This window comes from Cimex lectularius, unplaced genomic scaffold (genome assembly GCF_000648675.2).
Source record: "Cimex lectularius strain Harlan isolate CLEC.00 unplaced genomic scaffold, Clec_2.1 scaffold101, whole genome shotgun sequence".
Lineage (NCBI taxonomy): Eukaryota > Metazoa > Arthropoda > Insecta > Hemiptera > Cimicidae > Cimex > Cimex lectularius.
In genome coordinates, this window is record NW_019392806.1 from 886,288 (window position 1) to 910,038 (window position 23,751).

Consider the following 23,751-nt stretch of genomic DNA (forward strand, 5'->3'; position numbering starts at 1 on the left):
TTTTCCACACCGAGGAATGCCTGCACCTTCGCACCAACAGATTCCATTCCGCTATTTCTTCTTCTTCCTGTCAATATATGCATAGGGTTGTTTCTCTCTTCCGGTCTATATATACGTCCTAGATTTAGTAGTTCTGCTATTAGTTTCTGCAATCCTTCATGAATATTTCCGATGGTCTGTCTTGAAATACAATAAAATTGCCACTATTTTTAACACATTTTCTCCATTTTGTTTTCAATTGGGTATGCCGCCAAAGGGTTCAGGACCGATAGGTGTCCTGATTGAACACGCTCCTTGGTCAATTTATAAGCCTCCTCGTTGCCCCTTTGCCTTCAGGGTAATATTATTGTTTTTCCTAATGTCTGGCAGGGCCTTGATGCAATTCCAAATATCTGGACTTAACTACTGATGAGGTAGTTGCTTTTAGTGCAGCTTGGCCTTCGGCGAGAGGTCAAACTTTTACATCTAATTCTCAAGTTCATAGTAGTGTACGGCAAGGTTGCAGACGAAACCCCGTATTGTTTTCTCTATTCATAAATGACCTTGTTAATATGTAGGAAAGAGGTAAATCGAGAGTGGAAAAAATACAACGCAGATGATTTAGTCGTGCTTGCTGAAACAGTTAACTTCAAGAGAACATTGACACCCTGGAAAACAACTTTAAAACATGGTGGGATTGTGGTTTTTTGAAAACGTGACAGGTTGAAATGTAACGACAAATGAAACTTTGATGAGATACCAAATGATATTGTTAGTAAATACTGTCATCTTCAAAGTAAAAAATGTTAATGGCAAAGCAAAGCTGAAATCCCATTTCTTACTGATTGCTTTGTTGTTTCCGGTGATCAGCGTGGCAAAGTCATCGACGAAGGCATAAGGCGACCCTCCTGTAGCCTCCAGTTCTGACAGGAGGTCCTCCAAAAGTACTGTCCACAGGTACAGCCTTTTCAATATTCTTCTCAGTTCGCTATCACTGCAATTCCGCAAAATCCTACGTTGGTCTTCTTGTTCTTGTTTATTTATTTTTTTTAACGAGGGTTCGCAACAGCAGAGGTCATATAAACCCTCAGGGTGCCGGTGTTTTTGAAAAAAAGCCCATTTGCATGGCCCATGCAGGGCCGCTGGATTCGAACCCGGGACCTTTACCTTACAGTGATGAGCGCCGGGTCAACGCCTAAACCGTTGCGGCCACCCACGCCCCCTTCCTCTTCTTGTTCTTATTTTTATTATTATTTAAAATTCCCATTTGTCCTAATAATTTTGGTCAAGACCATCAAAAAATAAAAGACTTTTAAATATATCTTAATATCATTCTTCCACGTTTAGCTTTAAGCTCCTTGTCACTTAGGGTAAGTTCTTTGAAAACAGACGAAAGCAATTTCTGAAAGCCATCATTGGTGGTTTTAAACTGAACGTGATTTTGACTTAAGATCCCTTTTTGGTATTTTACAATTGACTTTAATTGGACTAGTGAAGGAATATTTTTCCCAATTGGTATAATATACACCATTTGTCTTATCTACCATTATCCTAGTTAGGGAAAGGCCACAGAATCAATCTTTTCCCTCTAGGCTCAATATCCTTTAAATTATTTCTTCGGTTAATGCGCCAATCCTTTTTGGGGCACGTTTTGCAATGTTGATTCATTCATTTATATGTAAATTCAAAGTGTACGCGAAGATAGAACTCAGTTTTTTTATTTTAAATGAGATATTTGTAGGCATACGTAAAATAACTTTACAAACTGTTTACTTTTCCTTGGTTAGAGCTAAACTTGTAAAATTACATGGTATATAGTATGATCACTTGGCCACGGGTGTCGTCTCTCTGAAAGTGATGTAATAAAAATACATTAAAATTGGAAATTATTCCTCCTGCAGCAAATAAATCAATTTTTTCGTCTGCGAAAGATGAAGGAAATATGACGAGACCAACGAGCTTAATCGAGTACGAGCTTTACAAATCTTAACCAAATACTAAACTATTTGTTTTTTAATAATTTTTCGTAATAGGTTGATATTAATAGTCTAAAGAAAAAACGTTGGAAAAATTCCTTCTGGGTTTTCCGTGAATTTGCTTAAAGGAAAACAGCCTAAGCCTAACTTGCCATGATTAAAATTGGTTTAAAGTGTATACAATGCGACGTATTCTTTACCTTTCACAAGCTTCCAGTGAGTTCAGCGATACGCGCAATCCAAACGAGGGACTTTTCATCTACAAAAGGACACCTGGGTGAAAAAGAGTATATACAGGAGACCCAGGTGCCTAAGGTCAACTTCCTCAATAGAAAACAATACCGTTCAACACAACTGACTATTCTCCACGTCTTTTGGAAAATTTGACGGGATTGTAAGATCGTTTCGGAATGGCGTCCAGTCGTTTCTGGTCATTGTACTGACAATTACACTCTTGACATGACGTTTTAACCCGGCAATAACCGACTGAGGTGAACAAAAAGCTAAAGCTTTACTTACTATGGTGATTCTAAACTACTATTTCCAACCCTAGAGACCAGCAAATTTCAGAAAACGTACTCCTTTTAACTATTCAGAAATCGTGAGATGTGGTCTGGTGTGATGTAGGTTTCAGACCTGTAAATCCCAGGCCCTGAAGATGAACTCAATAAAGATCGAAACGTTGGCACGATAAAGAAAATGTTTTTCTGAAACCTACATCACACCAGACCGCATCTCACGATTTCTNTTTTTTTTTTTTTTTTTTTTAAATTTTCCACCTTACCAATCCATCAGCCAAGGTTTTTTCCTTTCCCCTATCAATTTCTTCATCATTGAAAAAAGTAATTAAAAAAGAAATTACACCACTAAAACGAATATTAAAAGGAGTACGTTTTCTGAAATTTGCTGGTCTCTATGTTTGGAAATAGTAGTTTAGAATCACCATAGTAAGTTTTTCTACTTTGAAAAAAAAATTTTTTTTCGAAGTTCTCGCTACTAAAACACTTATTTCGCGAACGTTTACAAGTTTAGTATTGGATACAACTTACTGAAATTTAACGTTTTTTTCAATGGTCTCAAAGGATTTGTCCAAAACCTTTTAGTTTTGGAGTTATCATTGTTTATATGAACCTGGGTCGTGAAATCTTAAAAAATCAGAAAAGGTGGATTAACTCCGAAACTGCTGCGATTCGGACCATAATTAATCAGGACTTTTTGGTTCCATTTTAAATGTAGAATCTATGGGCAAAGTTTGTAACACGAGTAGCCGAACATGCTGTATATAAGAATAGGATAACAAACAAATAAATGTAACTTTTAGAATAATGCATCGCTTATTTTTCTAAATTAAATGTATCATTACAAAAAGCCTGGATTTCTTTTGAAAATTTTATTTGCCAAAAAAATTCAGAACAAAGAAAGTTTATCAAAAGTGTACATTAATTTCATGACAAGCCTCAAAAACTTGTAAAAATGAATGTTGTATAACTAGCTTCTTCTTCATCTAATTCTATTTTTCTTTTATCAATCGTCTTGGTTCTTATGCTAAGTAACTATTATGTATTTTATCGCATTTAGTCTTCTTTCTTTTTAAGGTGTCAGAGTTGTCTTTTTTTTTATTAAATAACTGGTCTTGACACCGAACATCATTTAAAATAAAAATTTATTGAAAATTTGTGTGGGAAGTCAACTGTTGCTCACTGACAAATAGGAAGGTGGTTGCATATAAAACTTTCTTTCATTTCTCCTTGCCTCTAATATGAAATCTTCTTCTAAGAATACAGGCATGGGATCTGGACCTGGAAAAACAAAGGAGGAGAAAAACTTGAGTTAATTTTTATATGACCTTCGTCGATATAATTTTATTCCAATATACAAAAACAGACCTCTTCTAGACTAGGTGTTAGGGATATATTGTTTTATGAATTGCATAATGGATTCAAAAATGGGGTTTTTACCTTCATCTTCAGACTCATTCGCCTTTTCGTCAGTGGTGACTAAGCCATCACAGGGTTCTTTCGTCTCATTCGACTTAATTGGGAGCTGTTCCCCAAATGGGCCTAAATGACTCTCTATATTTTCACCTTTAAATATAAAAACTTGTTGTTTTTTTGTGAATTTAAATATTATTTTCATTAGAAAAAATTATTTACCTTGAACCAACGGTGGATCTAAAAATATTGAACTCAACTGCTCTTTGTCAGGATTTTTTATATCACTCTTCTATAAAAATTAAAAAAAAAAATATATTCAACATCTAGGTTTGAATGAAAAATATTATTACCTTCGATATAAATTTTAATACATTAGTAATACTGTCATTAAAATGCTTCTTATGCGAATCATACATCTGACCAAATTTATCATTAATATCCCATTGATTGCTACGCCCAAATTTAATTTCATCTTCCAAACGAAGTTGTCCAGCTTGTTTTAGGCCATCATAAATCTAAAAGAACCCTCTGTATTACCAAAAAGACAGCGTGAAATTATATTTTAAATCCCCAGAGGTTTTGTCAGTTAAGTAATTTAATTCTGCCCTGTAGTCTTTTTTTATTCATTTTTCGGTAACATCACCAGATCAATTAATTAACCTTATTTATATTGGTTACACTAATTAAGATAATTCAATTAAAAACTCCTCGAATGATGTACATCACTGAAGGTTTGGTTTGTAAATAGAAACACTCACAATTTGTCTGAAATTGAAATTAATACAATGTTCGTCATTCCTTCAGGCGACTCACCAGCACGTATCATTTATGAGCCTAGGAATAACGTTATTTTTTTTCATAATTAAATTTTTATTTAACAATTATTTTTAAAAATTTTTTGTTAGCTTGGCACTAACTTGAAACTAAAAAAAATATCTTGTCCTTTAATACATCTTTTTTTTCAACTGAAAATATTATAAAAAGAAATGAAACACAATCTCCACTATATTCACAAACCAAATCTTCCTTAGGAGGGAAGGGGATTAAATAATAAATTTCTTGACTGATTAATTAATCTGGTGATGCGCCTAAATAAAAAGGAATGACGAATGTTTGTTTAAAACACTTTTTGGAATGATTCAAAGGCCTTATTAAAACAATGCCCTTGATAAAAATGAAATGAATTAACTTTTTTAATGTAAACAATTTTTAAATAACGGTAATTAATTGACAAACTTCTGGAGATGTTAATTGGTTACCTTTGAAATTTTAATAATTTTAAAAAACCCTGTTCTTATAGACCATCTCATTTTGAATTTCAAACCCGAGTTTCAATCCATCGACAAGCATAAGCTGTTGAGAGCAAGCCTGTTGGGAGAAAACAAGTTACAATAACAAAATTCACAATATAAACTTGCTTTGGATTGTAACAATTATGGGTTCCTTATGAAAGACTGCTTAACAATATCTATACAATAAATATACCAATAATAAATTTCCTCTTTACAATTGTTTAAAATTGATTTTAAAAGACAGATAAGTGTTCCTCTGTAGATTATTATCATCCTGGTCTCTTATCGGTTTTTGTCTATCAGTTGATTTGTGTCTTATTTTGAATGTTTTATATGTTTGTGCATCTAATTGAGAATATACAGACCAGGATGACGATTAGGACAAGGTATGTTACAATAGTTTTAATATTTCATTATTCCTTACAACAAATTTGAAATTGAGTGCATTACTGGATAATTTTTAACAATTTGGTTAAACTATCAATCATAATTTCTAAGGCAATATCGTTACTTCTGTTATTTTAATAATTTCACATTTCATTTCATTCACACCTCACCCAGACCAAAGCACTCCGAGAAAAAATAAATACACAAAAAATAAACAGGACCTAGACTGCCCTTTACCACATCTCCTCTCCCTGAATCCTGCCTGCACTCGAGAGATCAACTTTCTCATCGGTCACCTCCATTAAAAAATAAAAATAAATAAATAACATCCCTTAGTTTTGACCTTATCACCACAAACATTGAAATCTTCCTAAAAAAGCTATAATTTTCCTTACCACATTTACAACTCTGTCCTTAGAACCACCTACTTCCCAATCCAAGGAAATTATCATTAAAACCATTCCCAAACCTCAAAAACCTTTTCCTGTCTCATATATCCCTGTCAGTTTGTTGTAATTACTTTACAAAATCCTTGAAAAACCTGAAAAAAATCTCTCTACCATTAAACAGTGCTACATGAATGTAGACTGCATCTACCGTGAGTGGAAGCTGCTCAGGTCCTTTCCCAGACATGAACCAAGCCTTCGCCCTAGTGTAGCAATCAGGCTTGCTCTGGAAACTCAAAGGTTTCACTTTATTATCTCATCCTAAAATCCTATCAATAGATACTTTTTCAGGTGTGATCAGAACATCCCATATCAACTGTGCTGAAACGAGTGTTTCACAAGGCAGCATCCTTGGTTCCACTCTTTATTCGGTATATACTGCAGATATTTAATCTTCTCACATATCTTTCAGCAAACCCAGATCCAGTAATGTACTTCAGGAACCTTCAGAACCATCTTTTTTGGAACAACAGATTAACCTCAACAGACTATTTGACAACAGATTAACCTCAACAGACTATTTGACAACAGATTAACCTCAAAAGACTATTTGACAACAGATTAACCTCAACAGACTATTTGACAACAGATTAACCTCGACTAGAAAATAAAACCATCTATACATCATTATTTAAAAAAAAAAAAAAAAAACTGGACATATGCAATCAAATCGAGGGACTTAACTAAGCATTCCAACCTCAAAGAATCTGGTTGATTCAGTACAAAATCATTCTAACCACTGTCCAAGCTCCCTACTTTGTATCCATCCATATTGTCCACAAAAAACTTAAAATCTTAGACCCTCATCTCAACCCATTACTGTCCCATACTTTTCATCCTCCCAAATTCTTTCTGACAAAACTCTAAGGAGCTTAAAGCACCAATGGTTTCATGATTTCCTCCCGAGTGAGGAAAGTTGGAGTGTAATTACTGAATTACCACCATTTTTGAGTATACTGTAAAAAAGCTTATAATTAATAATACTATTACAATTAGAAAAAACTTTTTTTAATCGAATGTATGCTTTGGTCTTCTCTCTAAAGAATATATTTTTCTAAACTCTTACCTACATTGGCCCATTTTTTAAAAATAGAAAAAATACCTTCTCCAGCAATCCATGACTGTGAATCAAGAATTCCCTCTTTGCTATTGATGACACTCTTTCCTTTTCTTCTGATTCACTGATCGCCACTGGTTCAAAAGTAAATGGATTCTGCCTTACTGGTGGCTTCTGAAATATATTTTATAATTTATTAGTGATTGTTTTGTTTTTAAAGGATTTTGTTACATTTTACCTTTGGTGGTGGTTTTTCTTCTTTTTGATTCATTTGTTTTTGAGTTTTCATTACTGCCACACTCCTATTGAGAGCTGCTAGCTTCTCCTGACATGCAAGATAATTGTTTCCAAGACTACCCGTACAAATTTCTTAAAAATAATCATTTATAAAAAAATTAACCTGCAGTTCTTCTCTGTGTTGCTTTCCTGCAACTTCTCTGGCCCTCGAAGCAAATGTTTCTGTAAACAAAGAGCTTTTCCCCGCATTTAAATACAAATCGTATTTTTCCATTCCTGGGCAAGGGTAGACTTTACGAAAATTTCCTAAATGTGTATTCTCCCAGTGAATTTTCCCCTTCAACAATTGTTCAGCATATTCCCTTCTAGAAACCGAAAATGATTTGTTTTATATTTACTATAAAATGTTTACATCTTTTGTTATCGCGTACTCTTTTGTTGAGGGTTTGTTGCTTGTTAGCCTTTCTCTTATACGCTTTTTCTCCTCGTTGATCATTTTTAATTTATCATTCTGTGCTAAATTCAAAAGGCAAAACGTATCCATGAGAAGTGCTTCTTTAATTTCATGGTCGATCGGGGTGTCAGTGTGAAAACTAGGTGAATGGTTTACCTACGAAAATAACAAATATTGACATCAGATTGAAGTAAAACATTTTTTAACATTATGTACTTCTAAAATGTATGGTTTCAGCTTGAAATCCAGCATAAAATCAAATCCTAGAAGTTCAAAACAAGCATGCGAATCGACATGCCCTGGGAAACAGGTCTGATAGCAATGCTTCAATGTAGGCAGAGCGACGAGGATCGTTTTAATTATCACATCATCTATACCTCCCCAAATTTTATCGACATCGTATGCATTTTTGATAAACCATTGATTTATCGTTGAGAACCTCCTAAAATAAAAAATGGTAAGTTCAGTTTGAAGGTATTTTATAAAAAGTGGCCTCTGTACCTTTTGCTTCCTTCGATATCATCAACAACATATGTACGACTATGCTTATTGACAGAATAATTAGTAAGGTGCATGTACATATTTGCCACATTGGTTTGATTTGGTTCTCTATATTTTTTAGTAGCAAATCTATTTAAAAAATAATAATAGTAATAAATTAAAAAAGGAAATATATGTATATGTGTATATGTTTACCTTGCAAGGCCTTCGTTGTAAACAAAAATACGAAGGGGATCACAAGAAGTGATTAGTGTGTAAACCCTTAAATCAAACTTGTATCCGTCGATCAGAAAAGGCTGAAATGCAATGTTATGTTAATGTTATTTCGCCCAATTTTTACACGTTTTTATTAGACATACTCGAGTGACATAAAGCTGACATATCATTCTTTCGAACGACTTCAGATCCTTTAGATTTTTTGTTATGTATATCCCTCTTCCTTGGCAGCCCAAGTCTGGTTTCAGGATATACGTCTTTTGTCGATGTGTTTTAGAATATTCAATGATTTCCAGAATACTTTGAAGAAAAAAATGAAAAAATATATTTAGTCACTCATTCATAATTATACGGGGTGTCCCAGTTCCTTCTGATGAAACGCAGGGAATCTATTTTACTCTTTGTTTGGAGCAAAAAATGCCCAGGAGAAAATTTTGAGAAAGTTCTCTATTTTGAAGATATTTGTCAATTTAGGTTTTTTCAACTTTTCACTACCTTACCACATAAAAACGCTTACAACTTCCAAAATGTTGAACCTACAACAAATTCAATTACACCATTTGAAAGAACGCTAAATTTGCTGTAAAATACTTCTATTTGCAATAATCTGAATGACATAAAATGTTAGCCAATATCAGTTGGAACATGTCAAAATTACAAAATTTTGGTCATGATTGCATGTTCTACTGAGGTTACAAAAAAACTTGTCAAATTTCACAAAAACTTCATCTAATATGCTTTACATTGATACATCCAGGTTTTTAAATAACGTTCTAATAGAGTTAAAAAATAATTGAATGTTCAAAAACGTGAGCTAAGGTAAATTTGAAGGGGGGGTTAGAAATTATATATATGAATATTAGATGAAGTTTTTGTGAAATTTGACAAGTTGTAGGTATTTTTTTTGTAACCTCAGTAGAACCAAGTGCAATCATGACCAAAATTTTAAATTTTATAATTTTGACATGTTCCAACTGATATTGGCTAACATTTTATATCATTCAGATTATTGCAAATAGAAGTATCTTACAGCAAATTTAACGTTCTTTCAAATGGTGTAATTGGATTTGTTATAGTCTCAACATTTTGGAAGTTGTAAGCGTTTGTATGTGGTAAGGTAGTGAAAAGTTGAAAAAACCTAAATTGACAAATATCTTCAAAATGGAGAACTTTCTGAAAATTTTCTCCTGGGCATTTTTTGCTCCAAACGAAGAGTAGAATCGATTCCCTGAGTTTTGTCAGAAGGAACTGGGACACCCTGTATATTTACTAAAAATTAAATTAAGTTGATATTAAAACAAAACAAATGACAGAAAAAATAAATATTGAATCATCAAGGGTATAGGGTGGTAGGTATGCTCGATGTTTCTCTCCTAATTGAAGGGTGCAATTCTTTGGCTCCATAGAGAGAGGGCGCCCAATTTGTGAATTGTGCTTGAGCCTGGGAACGAGTATTTGCATCCCCTGTTCCAATTCTAGGAGGAAATGTGGTTGCTCTATTGTACATATCCCTAGCTTGTGTTGAGAGTAAATGAATTTATTAGTGTGAATGTCCTTATTAGCGTGAATGTGTGATGTGAGAGGGTCAATGGGAAAATATTGAGTACTCCATCAACCCTCCATTATGTTAGTTGTATAATATTTGTAAAGGAGGAATGTCGAGTACTCCATCACCTTAATTGAATGAATGATACGTAGGGTGAATTTATTTCAAGAATGAACATATGAATGGGTTTGGGACTGCATGCATTGAGTGCTGAATTGACCTAGCTGTTGAAAGCAATCCCCCTCAGAGCCCAATTCAGTGGCTGGACGGATAAGATTGAGGTCTGCACGCAGACTGCCAACACCTGGTTGGATGGATTCTTGACTTTGCTCTGACAGTTTACTGTAAATAGTGAAAGCTGGAATTGCCGGTGGACTAAGAGAAGAGAATAGTCTATCTTCATACAAGTGCAGATTTGAGCCTATATAAATCCAAGTGCGAATCTTTACCCCCAGCAATATTTACTATTATGTTGGATTATTATTTATTTATATTAATTTTAAAAAAGATTTGCAAGTACAAAGTAGAAAACTTGTTTAGAAACTATTTTCTAGTTCTAGTTAAACTAGACTTAAAAATTCAGGCTGTGAAAAATTTTTGGCTACAGTAAATGGAGTAGCAGTTTTCTTAGTTGTTCAAAAGTTATTCAGAAATCTTGAGATGCGGTCTGGTGTGATGTAGGTTTCAGAAAAACATTTTCTTTGTCGTGCCAACGTTTCGATCTTTATTGAGATCATCTTCAGGGCCTTGTGTTGTCTACATTTCAACAAAAATGGTATCTGGTATCTTTTAACATTTTCTTATTTCTTAAACATTTTCGTTGACATGCTAAATGTTATTACTTTTTACGGCCAAATATCGACCAGTTTAAATGGGAAATCCTCAAATAAAATTTTAAAAAAATTAATGTTAAAATGCAAAAACAATAGGCAGTCTGCAGGGAGAGTCGTTTAGTTTAGAGTTGGTTTAATTTTAGTTTTAACTTGACAGATCAGCACCAATCCAGTATGTCAGGAGGTGATTTTTCCTTCATAATGACCACTATCTTTCGCCTCTTGAGACTGGGCCAACGATCAGATCCAGTAAACCATAAAAAGTATAGCAAAAATTATTAAGCATGACACACTTATGAAAACATTTTGAGAATTTTTTTCTTTATTGTATCAATAATATTTTTGGCCTGGCCTACAAACTGTGCTATAAAATTCATTATTTATGACATGCTTTTCATACCAATCTCCTAATTTTGCACACAAAAATTCAAATTCTACATAAATTTTGATGCTAAGTCCTTGGTTATTTTAGATTTATCTTTACTGATTTTCTATATATAATGGCCAATAAAGTAATGAAACATTTTATTATCTGGAAAACTGATTCATAGTACAAAAATGTAATGTTTTCTTTGTTACATTCTATTAGGTTGGTAGAGCATAAGGTGAGTATAAGTGGATTTTAACCGTCTTTTGTTATTTCACATTTATTTTTCCCAAACAGGATTAGTTAAGGTGTTTGTAATCATCAGTTTCTTTCTGGATATCCTATTTTTACAAGAGTTTTCCTAATTTAAGATAGAGAAACGAATAGCACATTTTCGTCATTTAATGGCTTTTGGTATTTCCGCAAAAGAAAAACTGCAACCCTGCTAGGAAAATTTGTAATATGATTGGTGATGACGCTTTAGGAAAAGCGTTGTCCATAACTGCTCAGTTCAGAAGCGGAAATTTTGATTTGGAAGACAGCTCTGGTCGTCCTCGATGACCAAATCTTTTCTCAAAATTAACCCTCTCAGCAACGCGACACATTGTAGAAACACCTAAAATATCATATACAAGCATCCTTCATATGCGATTTCCTCTTAAAACCATCTTTAGAAAGATCGATAACCGGGGGATGAATTTATGCCCTGTCGGTAAACCTAGGTCAATATGCTACAGTTTTCCAGTCTGAAATCAGAGAGATTGAGCAATGTGCCAGAGAAATAAAAAGGCCATTTTCACTGACAGTCAGGCAGCTCTCAGGGCCTTAGCCTCATGCGAGGCGAAGCCAAATTGTGTTAGGAAATGCATGGAGGCCCTGACAGATGTCAGCGACACTATGACCTGACTCTGGCATGGGTGATGGGGTCCCTAGGCTCTCGGGGCATAGAGGCAATGGAATGGTTGCCATGTTGTCCAAAAAGGGGGCCAATATAGTACTCTGTGAGTCCTGAACCCTACTGTGGCTTAGCATCTTGGTACAAAAGACGTACATCTTAAAATGGATCCTTAAGGAGCCCAAAACCTTGTGGAAAAATACCACAGGTATGAGGCTCATGAAGAGATTTGTAGAAAGCTCTTCCGCAAAACTTACAAAATAATACAAAAGAAAGGCAACTGCAACCGAACCAGGATTCTGGTTGGACTCCTGACAGGACACTGCCACGTGCACTGGATAAAGTACAAACAGAAGAAACACTGTGCATATACTGCCACAAAAAGAAAGAGGCCGCAGAACACATTTTATTTTTTTGTGAAGGTCTATGCAGGTGCAGGTTCTTGTAACTAAGACAGGAAAAGCCACAAGCAAGATCCGATACTAATGAGCCGCTGGTAAGCTATGGAGGTTTATTAACCTGAAGCTGGCCAGTGAGTTGTAAAAAACAGGGTAGCACAATAGATGTTGTCGTGGTGGATAAGGCCTCTTTTATCCCTATTTTATCTTATTATAATTTAATGCACTAATAGCTGCCTTGCTGTCCGATATGATAGCTATGTCCTGCTGAAAGTTACTGGTAAAAAATCTTTAAATTTGGACGTATTTCTTAAGTAACTAGAGTTATTGAATAGCTTACGAACAACTAAATTTTTAAACATACTCGGTTGGAAGGCACCACGTTTTTGGGAAAAAGTTATAATCATCCGGGAACATTTTGAGCATACGGTTGAGATTCCTAGCCAATAAATCTTTCCTGCATATCTCCAACATCCCGGGGAAATGGTTGATGCGCTGCAACAAAGCCGTTCCAGTTTAATAATTATTGGCAAAACATGACTGAGATTGACGTACCTGAAACCGCTTCATATCTTTACACCTTTCGACAGAAATTGACAAATCCGTCCAGTACACATTCCAGCCGTCGCTGCCTTCTTTTAATCCGAGCTTACGAGCAGTCTGCCGGATGATCTCGTAACGGCAATTCGTCGTGCAAATAGTACTCACCCTGGAATTAACACAAGAAAATTTTGCAAAGATTTTGTATTCCACATGCTTACAGCTTGCAAAAAAAAGTATAATATTGAGAAAAATGAATATGATTTATATTACCTACTCTTTTTTACTCTTTTCTTTTTTGTATTGAGCGGTGGGTTCAATTGAAGGTCCATAGTTGATGTAGACCGATCTGTAAAGCACAAAATGAGCTTAGTTCTTCAAAAATGAAATCCCACAAAATGAAATTTTACCCATTGGAGATAATTCTCCTTGACAATCCGCACAGTAGTCATGTGCGTTATAAAGCTTCCCTGAAGTATTGTCTTTCTTCGTCTGTTGTTTGTTTGAATCTTTTGTGACAATTAAAGCCATTTTGAACAATCAAGATTCATTGAAACCTGAAAGCCAAAAGGAAAATCTCATTTGTGAAAAATTTCAATGATAAAAGTACTAATTTCTTCAATTAAATTGCAAACCAGCACAAAAGCAAATAAAAATTGTCCATTTACTTTTGATTTTTTCTGTCATTTTGCACCAATTGGAAATACTCACGTTTTACACCCTGACACCCAAATACTCCGATGGCTAGCTGTTACAGAGGCGGATGGCGACCTGAAATACCAAATTATTTAAATATAACGATTCTCCGAGTATAAAACTATAATGTTCAAAATCAAGTTTATAATTTAGGAGGGAAATGAGCGATGAAAAAACAGTGAGTTTTACCAACTTCGTTGGCTTGAAAACTAACTTAATACGAATTAATAACGTCATGACTTGTTATTACTTACTCATAATAATAACAAAGTGAAACAAAGCGAAATAACATTCCTCTAATTTGGCTAATTCAGTCCAATACTCCAGCGGAGTTCTCAAGAAGGAGATGAATTACTAGGACGATAAAGTTTACACCAGAATTTGATTTCATTATAGTACCATGTGGTTTCAGTATTTTTTCTTTTTCTTAACACAGTCAGGTGAAGCCCTTTTTCGTTATTCTCGTATGATTTTCCTGTCTCTGGGAAAAACAAAAAAACAAAAGTGTGAGAAAATGTCTGTTAAAATTGGCAGAAATGTTTTGGAATACATTCGAGCGGGAGAGGTAAACAGAATGGCGATGTGCTGAAGAAAAGCCGACAAAAAAATAGTCTCAGGATTATTACTTATTATTATTATTGATAAATAAAAGATCTGTTAATCTAAGATAACATATGGTTCTGGCTTGCGTACTATGAATAATCAGTCTAAAATACTGTTTCCCGTGTAATTAAGAGTTTTATCAAAGCCAGCCGAAGCTAAAATGTGCAAAAATTCAAGCTGTTTTTACAATCTGAATTTTTTATAATTTGAATGCCAGAGTTGATGTTGAGTGTTGGCCTGTGAGTCGGTGAACTCATGCTGAACTGGTATTGGGCCGTGTTCACTCGCGAGTCTGTTGAACTATTCAAATGCGTTTCGCCATAGCGCTATGCATTATTGTTGATTAAATTATCTAATATTAGATTTTGTGTAATGTAATTGCATCTATAAACTTGTATTTATTACAATGAAAATCCACAAAGATATGGATTTTTTAACGTTAAAACGGTGACCGAGGACACCTACGGTCGACAGCACCGGTCCATGTGGTGCACCCCAACAAATTGATGCAAGAAATTACGCAGAGGCATCTAAGATCACAAAGACGACTGAGGAACACCAATCTTGTACCATCCTAAACTTTCTATTACTTTTAACAAAAACGGTGACCGAGGACATCTACGGTCGACAGCACCGGTCCATGTGGTGCACCCCAACAAATTGATGCAAGAAATTACCCAGAGGCATCTAAGATCACAAAGACGACTGAGGAACACCGACCTTGTACCATCCTAAACTTTCTATTACTTAAAAAAAAAAACGGTGACCGAGGACATCTACACTATCAGTCAGATCAGAATTGACCAGAACACACGGAGTTACACGGCTCGCATTTGCTCGAGTACACGGTCATTGGTCTTTGGACGATTGGTCTGCTGTACTTTTTATAGATGAGTGTAGATTTGCTGTAGGATCTCCAGATGGGCTTGAAAAAGTGTGAAGGCGAAATGAAAGGTTCGAAGCCAGAGTCAATCTTTTCGTCGAAGTTCAATGATGGTGTGGGAGGGATTTCATTGGAGAATCGCACAGAGTTGGTTGTTGTTCGCGGAGCGTTTTTGACTGCTACTCGCTAGTGGATCAAAGTTTGGAACATCATGCGTTGCCTTTCCTCGATGAAATCAGCCACAACCCTATTCTAATGGACGATAATGCCCGTCCACATGTCGCTTGCATAGTACAAACAGCATAAAATCGGGGTCTTAGCCTCGCCAGCCTGTACTCCAGACTTGAACCCCACCGAACATTTATGGGATAACCTCAAAAGACGAATAAGATCACTTCCTGATTCACTCCACGATCTTGAAAGGACTCTTCGTGAAGAATAGGCTAACCTCCATCAAAGAGACATTTCCAGACAGGTAGAAAGTATGCCGAAGCGTCTTCGAGATGTAATTAAGGCAATAGGAGGAAATACGCGATATTGAAAAAATTAAAAGTCTAAAACAAATTTTATCTGTTCGTCTTTTTTATTTTATTTTTTTTAATTTTCATTTTCCTTAGCAATTTATATTTTTTAACCTTTTTAGACAAAGACTCAATTATTAAATGTTAAAAAACGAGAAACTTTGATTAATGTATAAAAATACATACAAATCAAGTTATATTACGTAGGTAGAACCCCTGCAGATCGTTAATCTACAAACATTTTTATATTTGGGCGCCAGATTATCAAGGTTTTATACGCTACTTCACTAAACGGCTAAAAGCTTATAAATCAGATTAAAAGATATTATTTTAATTTATTTTAAATAGTAATTTTTACTCTCACATTTCACTTTTTACGAGTTTTGTTTTTGTGTTCTTCTCTTTTAGTCATGCCCGTACCAGTATAGCGCAGCACAGGTGATACGATATCAAAGGCGGGAAAGAGGGAAAATACTGTGTCGTTCTGCATGTACCTGCATTAAACAAAGTACCTACAGAAATTCCCTAGTATTAATTTGTTGAGCAAGTTTGTCGACAGAAATGCCCAATTTACGATACGCACATAGCGAAGGACACACGGACCTGTGCTACACAAGTGATTTTAAGTATGAAAATAATACGATTTATATTTTATTTCTTGTCTGGTATGAAACGAAGAGTATTATGTGCATGTAAATAACATCTAAATTTTAAAAATAAGTTTATTTTATTAGAAAAAACGACTTAAATTTATAAATCAAAACTCGCATTGCAGTCCAAAATTTGTTAATTTTTATTCCAATTGTTCTTTTTTTTATGACTATATTACATATCCGATACTTTAAATATAATTTATTTACATCCATTTAGTTTGTAGAAAGTTAAGATGAAAAATGTGCAATTTGTGGCTGAAAGTACAATCTTTAAAATAGTCAAATACCCATGTGTAGATGTTTTCTCAAATGCCAGTGGCCAGTATTAATGCCTGATTTACACGTTGCCATCTATTGGTATGCCAATTGAGGTACTGGGCTGCTGGATTCGAACCCGAGACCTTTACCTTAGAGTGATGAGAACCGTGTCATCAGTATCTATAATCACAGAATTGGGAATTCAACCCCTGAATTCTGTATTGTCTGTTTCATTTTGATGGATCTGAAGCTTAAAGTAGATTTTAAACATTACTAGTGCAGTGTGCCAAAGGAAGTTAGATTTTCAATCCATAGATTCTTATAACATAAGTTTTACTTTTTTTATATTATTTATAAAATTTTAATTAATTTAGGTACATAATAACGTGTGGAAGTGAGGGTGATGTTAGGGTATGGAATGGTGTTGATGATGTTGACCAAAAAGATATCTGCGCTGGAGAAAGGGCTTGGTCTCTTGCACAGAAGGTAAAGTTATGATTTTTTTCTAGAATTTCTAGTAACTTTGTGTTCATTTAGGGAAAGAATCTTTATGTGGGCACCGAGATTAATGTTGTTCAATCATACACTTTCCCCGGTCTTGAAACTGATGGGATCATTACTAGATTCACAGCTCCTGTTACACAAATCGACGTTTCATGCGATGGCCAGAAACTTGTAGCTGGTTCATGGTGGGTAAATGTGAAATATTCATTTTCAATTTGTTAACTGCTTGTTTTTATTAGCGATATGATGGTGCATGTCGTTGATTTGAGCACACTCGAATGTGTCAGGCTAATTGGACACAAAGCTCCAGTTTTGAGTGTATGTTTTGACCCGAAGATGGAATATGTCGTAAGTGACAAAAATGAATATTTGCGTGCTTTGTCCTTCTTTTCAATGTTTTAGTTTTTAGGTTTCTTCGGGGTGTGATGGTTTTGTTAAAATCTGGTCCTTGGCAATAAACGATGTCATCCATCAATGGGATTGTTTGAACAAAACTAATTCTTTTGAAGCCTCGAAAACGCTTTGCAGGATGCATTTTCAGAAAGGAGGAACCCTACTTGCTGTGCCTTTGCACAAATCAGTCGTATTGTATGAACGAGGCTCTTGGAACCAAGTCCAGACTTTCGGCGATGAATTATTTGATGTAAATTTTTGGATTTGTTTATTGTTACAGATTTTTTTTTAATGTCAATTTGTTTCTCTCAGGGTTACAGCATTGTAAAATTCTCACCATGTGGAACAAAACTGGCGGCTGGAACCTTCCAAGGGAGTTTACTTGTGTGGGAAGTTACCAGCGAGAAATTGTTGAAGAAAGAAAGAGATGAAAATGTACAAGCAATTACTGGGATCGCCTGGCGTAAAGATTCATCGGGGGTTGTCTTCTGCAATTCTTCCGGGCAGCTTGGTGATCTTGAAATTCCTCAAAGCACCACAATGGATGAGGTAAAAATGTCATTTAAAAAAATTTAATAAAAATTATCATGAAAAATTTAGGATGATTATGATACGAGAGCTCCAGAAGATATTCCAATCTCTGAGCCGATTTTTGACGATGATGAGGATGATGATGAAAATGTCATTTCCCTTGAAAAGATCAAAGCTCAATCTGGCTTTTTGGACAATAATGCATCTCCCTCTGGAAAAAATGGTTGGTTCATGGTTTACCTAAGTTTCTTCTGTTTTATTTGTTTATTTATTTTTTTTAAATAATTTTTGTTTAATTTAGATGACAGTGAAGATGAGAAAGAAAGTGTAACATCAGCACCTGCAAAGTATCACTCACCAATTTCTGAACTTCAACAAGCTTTTCAACCAACTTCCACTCCGACTCACTTGCAGCAACGATTTATGGTAATGCTGTACTAACAACTCCAGCCAAATTCTTTTTTTTTTTTTTTTTTTTTTTTTTTTCACAGGTTTGGAATGGAGTTGGAATTATTCGTCAGTTCAATACAGATGAAGTTAATGAAATCGATGTTGAATTTCATGATACATCGAATAATTACAATGTGAGGTTAAACAACCTCCTGAACCACACGATGGCAAGTCTAACGTCAAATTCGATAGTTCTAGCCTGTGCTAGATCTGAGGACGGCCCGAGGTACTTGATATTTTCTTAGCATTGGAAAATTATGTAACTAATTACATTTCCTCCTCCACAAGCAAACTGATGTGTCTAGTATTGAAATCCTGGGATGGCCAAAAAGAATGGGACTGCTCCATGCCGAATTGCGAAGAGATTGTCGGCGTCTCGGCCGGTGAGGACTGGGTTGCAGCAGCAGTTGACAATTCAGCTTTACGACTGTTCTCTTTGGACGGAACACAAATTGATATTTTTTCAATACCGGGTAATTTTGTAACTATGGCTGGACACCTCAACAAGCTTGCAGTTGTATTTCATATTGGCATCGGTAAGTTATAAATTTTTTTTAAAATTTTTTTTTTTTACAAAAATGGCCAGACTAAGTTTACTAAACTTCAGCATTATTATGGCAGAACTTACTGATCTATACGTACAAAACTAATGATGTGGGATCACTGATTTTCATTAACAATTTTTTGATGATATTAGGTCAAATTATTAGGTTCTTGTCAATGTTCTTGCCAAAGAGACCTAGGAGCTTGTTAAAATATTAGTCTTTGTATTAAATTTGAGTAAATATGTACATATAGACAGTGGAAACCTGTTTATCTGGACTCGTTTGTTAAAATATTTTGTATAAATTTTTCATAATTCTCAATGTACGTGTGTATATATATATATATATATATTTTAATAATAATTCAGCTAATCTTTAATTTGTGTTAGAAATTCATAAAAGTCGCCATATCGCCTATCATGAGCGAAGAGGCTGGAGAGGCCAACAGCCAGTTTTTGTTAAAAAAATAAAATAAATAAACCTAACAAATAATAATAATAATAAAAGGTGTATCCTAAGTTTTTCTTTTATTATATAGATTTTTTTACATATCAATTTTAGCAAATGTCTGAACTTAAACAACAGAAGTGTACTTTTTTTTACCAATCGTATCACAAATTTTCGTATTATCCAAACTTTTGATCATCCAGACAAGTCCTGGTCCCTTCAAGTCCGATAAACAGATTTCTACTGTAAAAAGTTACAAAAACCTTTCTAGTAAAATAGGCAAAAAACATCGTTTTTTACTAGAAAAATAATATAATAATAATAATAATAATCTTTCAACCGAGAATCAAATTCCATTTTAAAATTAAGGTTTGTAGATTTGACTTAACTTAAATACAACTTTTTTAAAAACAAAAATTTAAATTTTTGTTTTGGACCAACTGGGGGTAATTTATGGGTTTTTTCTCACTGATGTCTGGTGTTGTTACATTCTTAACTCCTCTTAATTTTATTCAAAATTAACATTATCCTTAACTTGTAAAGTTTAATATCTTTCTGCCTGTGTCAACAGTGTTTAGATTTTATGCCATTATAAGGGAGAAAAATAAGAAGAAAATAAAAAAATCCTCAAACGTTATATTTTATACCTCCAGTTCTAATTTCTTTACGGAGACCCAGTTTATGCCATTTTGGTTATGCCCAAATTAGATATAGGAAATTGGGTTCTAAATTCTTATAAAGTCTACTGTGGATCAGTAGAGTCATTTGAAAGACATAATTAAAAAAAAAATATTAGTAAACTGGGGACATTTATAAAGGTGAACAATTTAAAAAAAAATTTTTCCTTAGTAATTGTTGCTTTGCTTCTTCAGGTCTAAACAGTGATCAGTGTTTATCATATTGTGAGCTGAAGATTAATCAGGCTACTAAACTTTTATCTGCTCAGTCGATTAAACCTCTACCACTTTCAAACGGCACTAAACTTCGTTGGTTAGGCTATACCGACGAAGGTTCGCTCAGCTCTGTCGATTCAAGCGGTGTTTTAAGAATATTGTATGGCTCAATTTGGAGACCTGTCTGCTCTCTAGATGAACAGGTTTGTTTCGATGTATTTATAAAATTATTGTTATTTTTTTTTTTTTTTATTATAGTGCAAATCAAAATTTGATCATTATTTTGTCGTTGGTATCAACGAATCGACACATACAACAAGAGCGATTCTATGCAAGGGAGCTTTTTATCCACAAGTCATACCAAAACCTCTTGTTTCTGAAGTGAAATGGCAGGTGGGATTTTTTTTTTTTTTTTTTTTTTTTTTTTTTTTTTTTTTTTAATCAGGCTGCTTCTAGAGTAGAGGACAGGTCAAAATGTTATTTTGTTACATTCTAGATTCCACTTTGTGAGTTGGATTCTGAAAAGGGCAAACTTGAAGAAGAGTATTTAAGAAACAAAATAACAATTCGAAATATAAACTTAGATAACAACTTCTTCCAAGATACTAAGAAGTCGATTGAAAAGTCGATTTCTATCACGGTCATGAAGCTTTTTGCTGTAAGTTAAAATGATTTGAAAGTCTGTAAAATTATATCTAATGGACTCTTGTTTGAAGCTTGCTTGCCGAAGTGGATTAGAAGCGAGAGCAGTTGCTTTGTGCGAAGCAATGCAGAGTTTAGACATTGTCAAACTAGCCGCAAAATATGCCATGAAAATGGGCAAGCACCAGTTGGCACAGAAAGTAAATGAAGTTGCTGCAAGAATGGCAGACCCGGTGTAAATAAATTTTATTATTTTTTATTTGAATATGAATTTTTATATATATATATATTTTTTTTTTAAGTTTTGAAATTGAACGAGAAGAGGACATCAGAAGCAGTTATGAACCTGCTGACTGTGATCAATCCACAGAAGGTTATTCGCAAGATTTATTTGAAGAAACTGAACCAGGTGTTTTCCCTCTAATTCAACAATTATTTACCCTGAACTAATTTTTATGCTTGCAGTAAAAGAAAATCTCATATTGAAACTAAAACAGAAGAAAAATGATGCAAGCCCAAAGCCATTGAGGCTTCGCATGGCCGGTAACCCGTTTAGAAAAGACAATGGATCTTCATCAAAAAATATCCAGGTAATTTTTGCTTTATTAATCACAATTTCATGTCTGGTTAAATAATGTTTATTTCAGAACAACGGTTACTCCGAGAGTAAAGGAACTTTTTTGGAATGGTACTCTGAAAACCAGGCAAGGCTACAAGAAGAGAACCCGTTTATGAAAGAAGGAGAGCTCGCAGTCACAGGGATGAAGCAGTACAAACTTTTACCGTCGAATTTGAAAGAGCCAATCGTAAATATTGACCGCCTCAAAAGATTAACAGAATTATAACTTTTTTTCACTTGTAGAATTCAGAATCGAGCCAGAGCGAACCAGCTTGCCCCAAGAAAAGAAAAATAACGAACCAGGAAGACGATGGGCCAAGGAAAAAGACAAACTCGCTTTCAAAACTTAAGTCATTTACATTTCAGAAACAATCTCATTGATTATTTAATTTTAAAATTTTATTTCTTGTCGACTGAAAATTTATAAATAATGTGAAAACTTAAACAATTTTCATTCTGTAAATATTTTATCCGTTAATGGTAACATAAATCTAATAAAACATTTGTTCCTAAAAAATTAGTTCAGCTTTTTTTTATAGTCATCTGGACTAAATAAGTTTTAAGTGACATTCTATTTCTAACGTTGTTCTAGTCAATTTATTAAAATGGCAAGAAGATTTTCAGCTTTAGCCCTAACAACGGCAAAATCCCTTCAGGCTGCTCAAGTATTCAAATTGTTATTAAAAAAAAAAAAAATCAAAAATTCTCATTTTTCTTGTTAAAAGGGTTCTGCAAGGCACGTAATTCGTCCATTGGCGACTTCCTCTTCTCCCACAGCAAAAAAAGATATTTTAAAAAAGCAGCAAAGCCACGAGGTATTTATTTTTTAATTCAGTAGGCACATTTATAGACTTTTGTCTTTAAATTGACAAAATGACAAGAAAATCATAAAAAAAAGCATGTAAACATGAGAATTTTATTTAAAAGTATTAGTTTAAAACTGTTGTTCGTGTTATAAACTTTAAAAAATTTAGTCTTACATATTATGAGTTATCCGAGGTCCTACAAAACAGTTCCTCACTGAAGATAGTGTGATATTTTGTTTTATACATCGGACATGGCACATTGACAATTATAAAAAGGAAATACATAAAGAGCAGAACTGCGGAAAAAAATTTCATGAACCATCACTAGATTGGTTGGACTGGTTCTAACTAAATTGCATGCTGATATGGTACATGCAATCTATTCCTAAGTGCAGGAGTTGATAAAGAAGAAAATGAATAATTTCTAACAGGGGGACCGCGGTAGCCGAGTGGTTAGCATGAGAGACTCACGCCACGGTCGTGGGTTCGATTCCCACCGTCGCCTCTGGCTCTTTTTTTCCCAATAACCCCCAATTTGAACAACAAATGTAAGAAATTCATCATGGCTAATATGCAAAGATCATAAAACCAAAATAAAAAATTTCTAACAGCTATAAAGGTAAAATTCTGTTTGCTTTTAGCTCCAAACTATCTTGGAATGTTTAAACTGCCTTATGGTCCTAGGAAAGCACACGTTTACCTTGAGTTCTAGGACATAACGGTATAGCAGGGAATGAATATTCTCACTCACCCGTGAGACTAGAACCACAACCAGGCACACTGAAGATTGCTAAAGTTGAATGTAGAAAAATGACTTCAGGAAGGGGCTCTAATGTGGATACTCTAATGGAACAGGGTGGTAGTAGTAGAGGCAAAGGGGCTGAAGTCCCTGCAGTCCAAACTCCTGTGCACAGGAATTTATAAAGAATATGAAAGGTACACGTATTTTCATACTTTTGGACAGTCAGGCAGGTAAAAAAGCAAGATTACAATAAACTGCAGATATTCTTGAGAATCACCTACTCCGGGGAGTATATTGGTAGACCTGTCTTATCCGTCCAAACGAGGTTAGGTTCAGGGGGAGAGATGCTGTCAACAGCTAGATCAGCACTTAAAGCATGCAGTTCCAAACCCATTCATACTCACATTCATTCCTATTTACATATCAATCATTCAATTAGGGTGATAGAGTACACAATAACCCTCCATCACTCCATTTACACTTATAATAACTAACCTAATTGAGGGT

At 34.5% G+C, this 23,751-nt stretch overlaps 2 protein-coding genes across 4 annotated transcripts; one reads left to right on the forward strand and one right to left on the reverse strand.

Annotated features, from left to right (window-relative positions):
* Window positions 1-3,599: 3,599 nt before the first annotated feature.
* On the reverse strand, window positions 3,600-14,410 carry LOC106667739 (tubulin polyglutamylase ttll6-like). Of its 3 annotated transcripts, none has more exons than XM_014395871.1 (19): window positions 14,305-14,410; window positions 14,009-14,235; window positions 13,770-13,829; window positions 13,469-13,615; window positions 13,332-13,407; window positions 13,074-13,227; window positions 12,883-13,013; window positions 8,623-8,779; window positions 8,459-8,559; window positions 8,264-8,392; window positions 7,979-8,204; window positions 7,740-7,918; window positions 7,472-7,673; window positions 7,310-7,396; window positions 7,117-7,245; window positions 4,240-4,404; window positions 4,109-4,178; window positions 3,914-4,039; window positions 3,600-3,754 (listed from the first exon to the last, which is right to left on the reverse strand). In XM_014395871.1, exons 4-19 carry the CDS (start codon window positions 13,587-13,589, stop codon window positions 3,642-3,644), a joined length of 2,166 nt encoding a protein of 721 aa, XP_014251357.1. In that variant the 5' UTR covers window positions 13,590-13,615; window positions 13,770-13,829; window positions 14,009-14,235; window positions 14,305-14,410; the 3' UTR covers window positions 3,600-3,641. The 3 variants fall into 3 exon arrangements, with proteins under 3 accessions (XP_014251357.1, XP_014251358.1, XP_014251359.1); XM_014395872.1 differs by having other exon boundaries at window positions 3,631-3,754; window positions 3,842-4,039; XM_014395873.2 differs by lacking the exons at window positions 3,600-3,754; window positions 3,914-4,039; window positions 4,109-4,178 and adding an exon at window positions 5,149-5,257 and having other exon boundaries at window positions 4,321-4,404; window positions 14,305-14,409.
* Window positions 14,411-16,211: 1,801 nt separating this feature from the next.
* LOC106667751 (WD repeat and HMG-box DNA-binding protein 1) lies at window positions 16,212-22,134 on the forward strand. The gene is made up of 18 exons (XM_014395890.2): window positions 16,212-16,387; window positions 17,047-17,158; window positions 17,210-17,361; window positions 17,416-17,524; window positions 17,586-17,819; window positions 17,882-18,118; window positions 18,170-18,323; window positions 18,402-18,526; window positions 18,592-18,776; window positions 18,839-19,086; window positions 20,415-20,638; window positions 20,694-20,828; window positions 20,932-21,093; window positions 21,152-21,312; window positions 21,380-21,486; window positions 21,543-21,667; window positions 21,725-21,883; window positions 21,940-22,134. The coding sequence occupies exons 1-18, from the start codon at window positions 16,323-16,325 to the stop codon at window positions 22,075-22,077; spliced, it is 2,832 nt and encodes a 943-aa protein (XP_014251376.1). The 5' UTR covers window positions 16,212-16,322; the 3' UTR covers window positions 22,078-22,134.
* The last annotated feature ends 1,617 nt before the right edge of the window (window positions 22,135-23,751 follow it).

Excerpts from the sequence above, each read along its gene's own strand:
- LOC106667751 (XM_014395890.2), top strand. The coding sequence starts at position 16,323 with ATGCCCAATTTACGATACGCACATAGCGAAGGACACACGGACCTGTGC. Across the intron at positions 18,324-18,401 it reads ATCTCCCTCTGGAAAAAATG|ATGACAGTGAAGATGAGAAA; the intron begins GTTGGTTCATGG and ends TGTTTAATTTAG. Across the intron at positions 21,487-21,542 it reads ATTTGAAGAAACTGAACCAG|TAAAAGAAAATCTCATATTG; the intron begins GTGTTTTCCCTC and ends TTATGCTTGCAG.
- LOC106667739 (XM_014395871.1), bottom strand. The coding sequence starts at position 13,589 with ATGGCTTTAATTGTCACAAAAGATTCAAACAAACAACAGACGAAGAAA. Across the intron at positions 8,780-12,882 it reads ACGTGGTGCCTTCCAACCGA|TATTCTGGAAATCATTGAAT; the intron begins GTATGTTTAAAA and ends TTTTCTTCAAAG. Across the intron at positions 8,393-8,458 it reads TACAACGAAGGCCTTGCAAG|ATTTGCTACTAAAAAATATA; the intron begins GTAAACATATAC and ends TTTTTTAAATAG.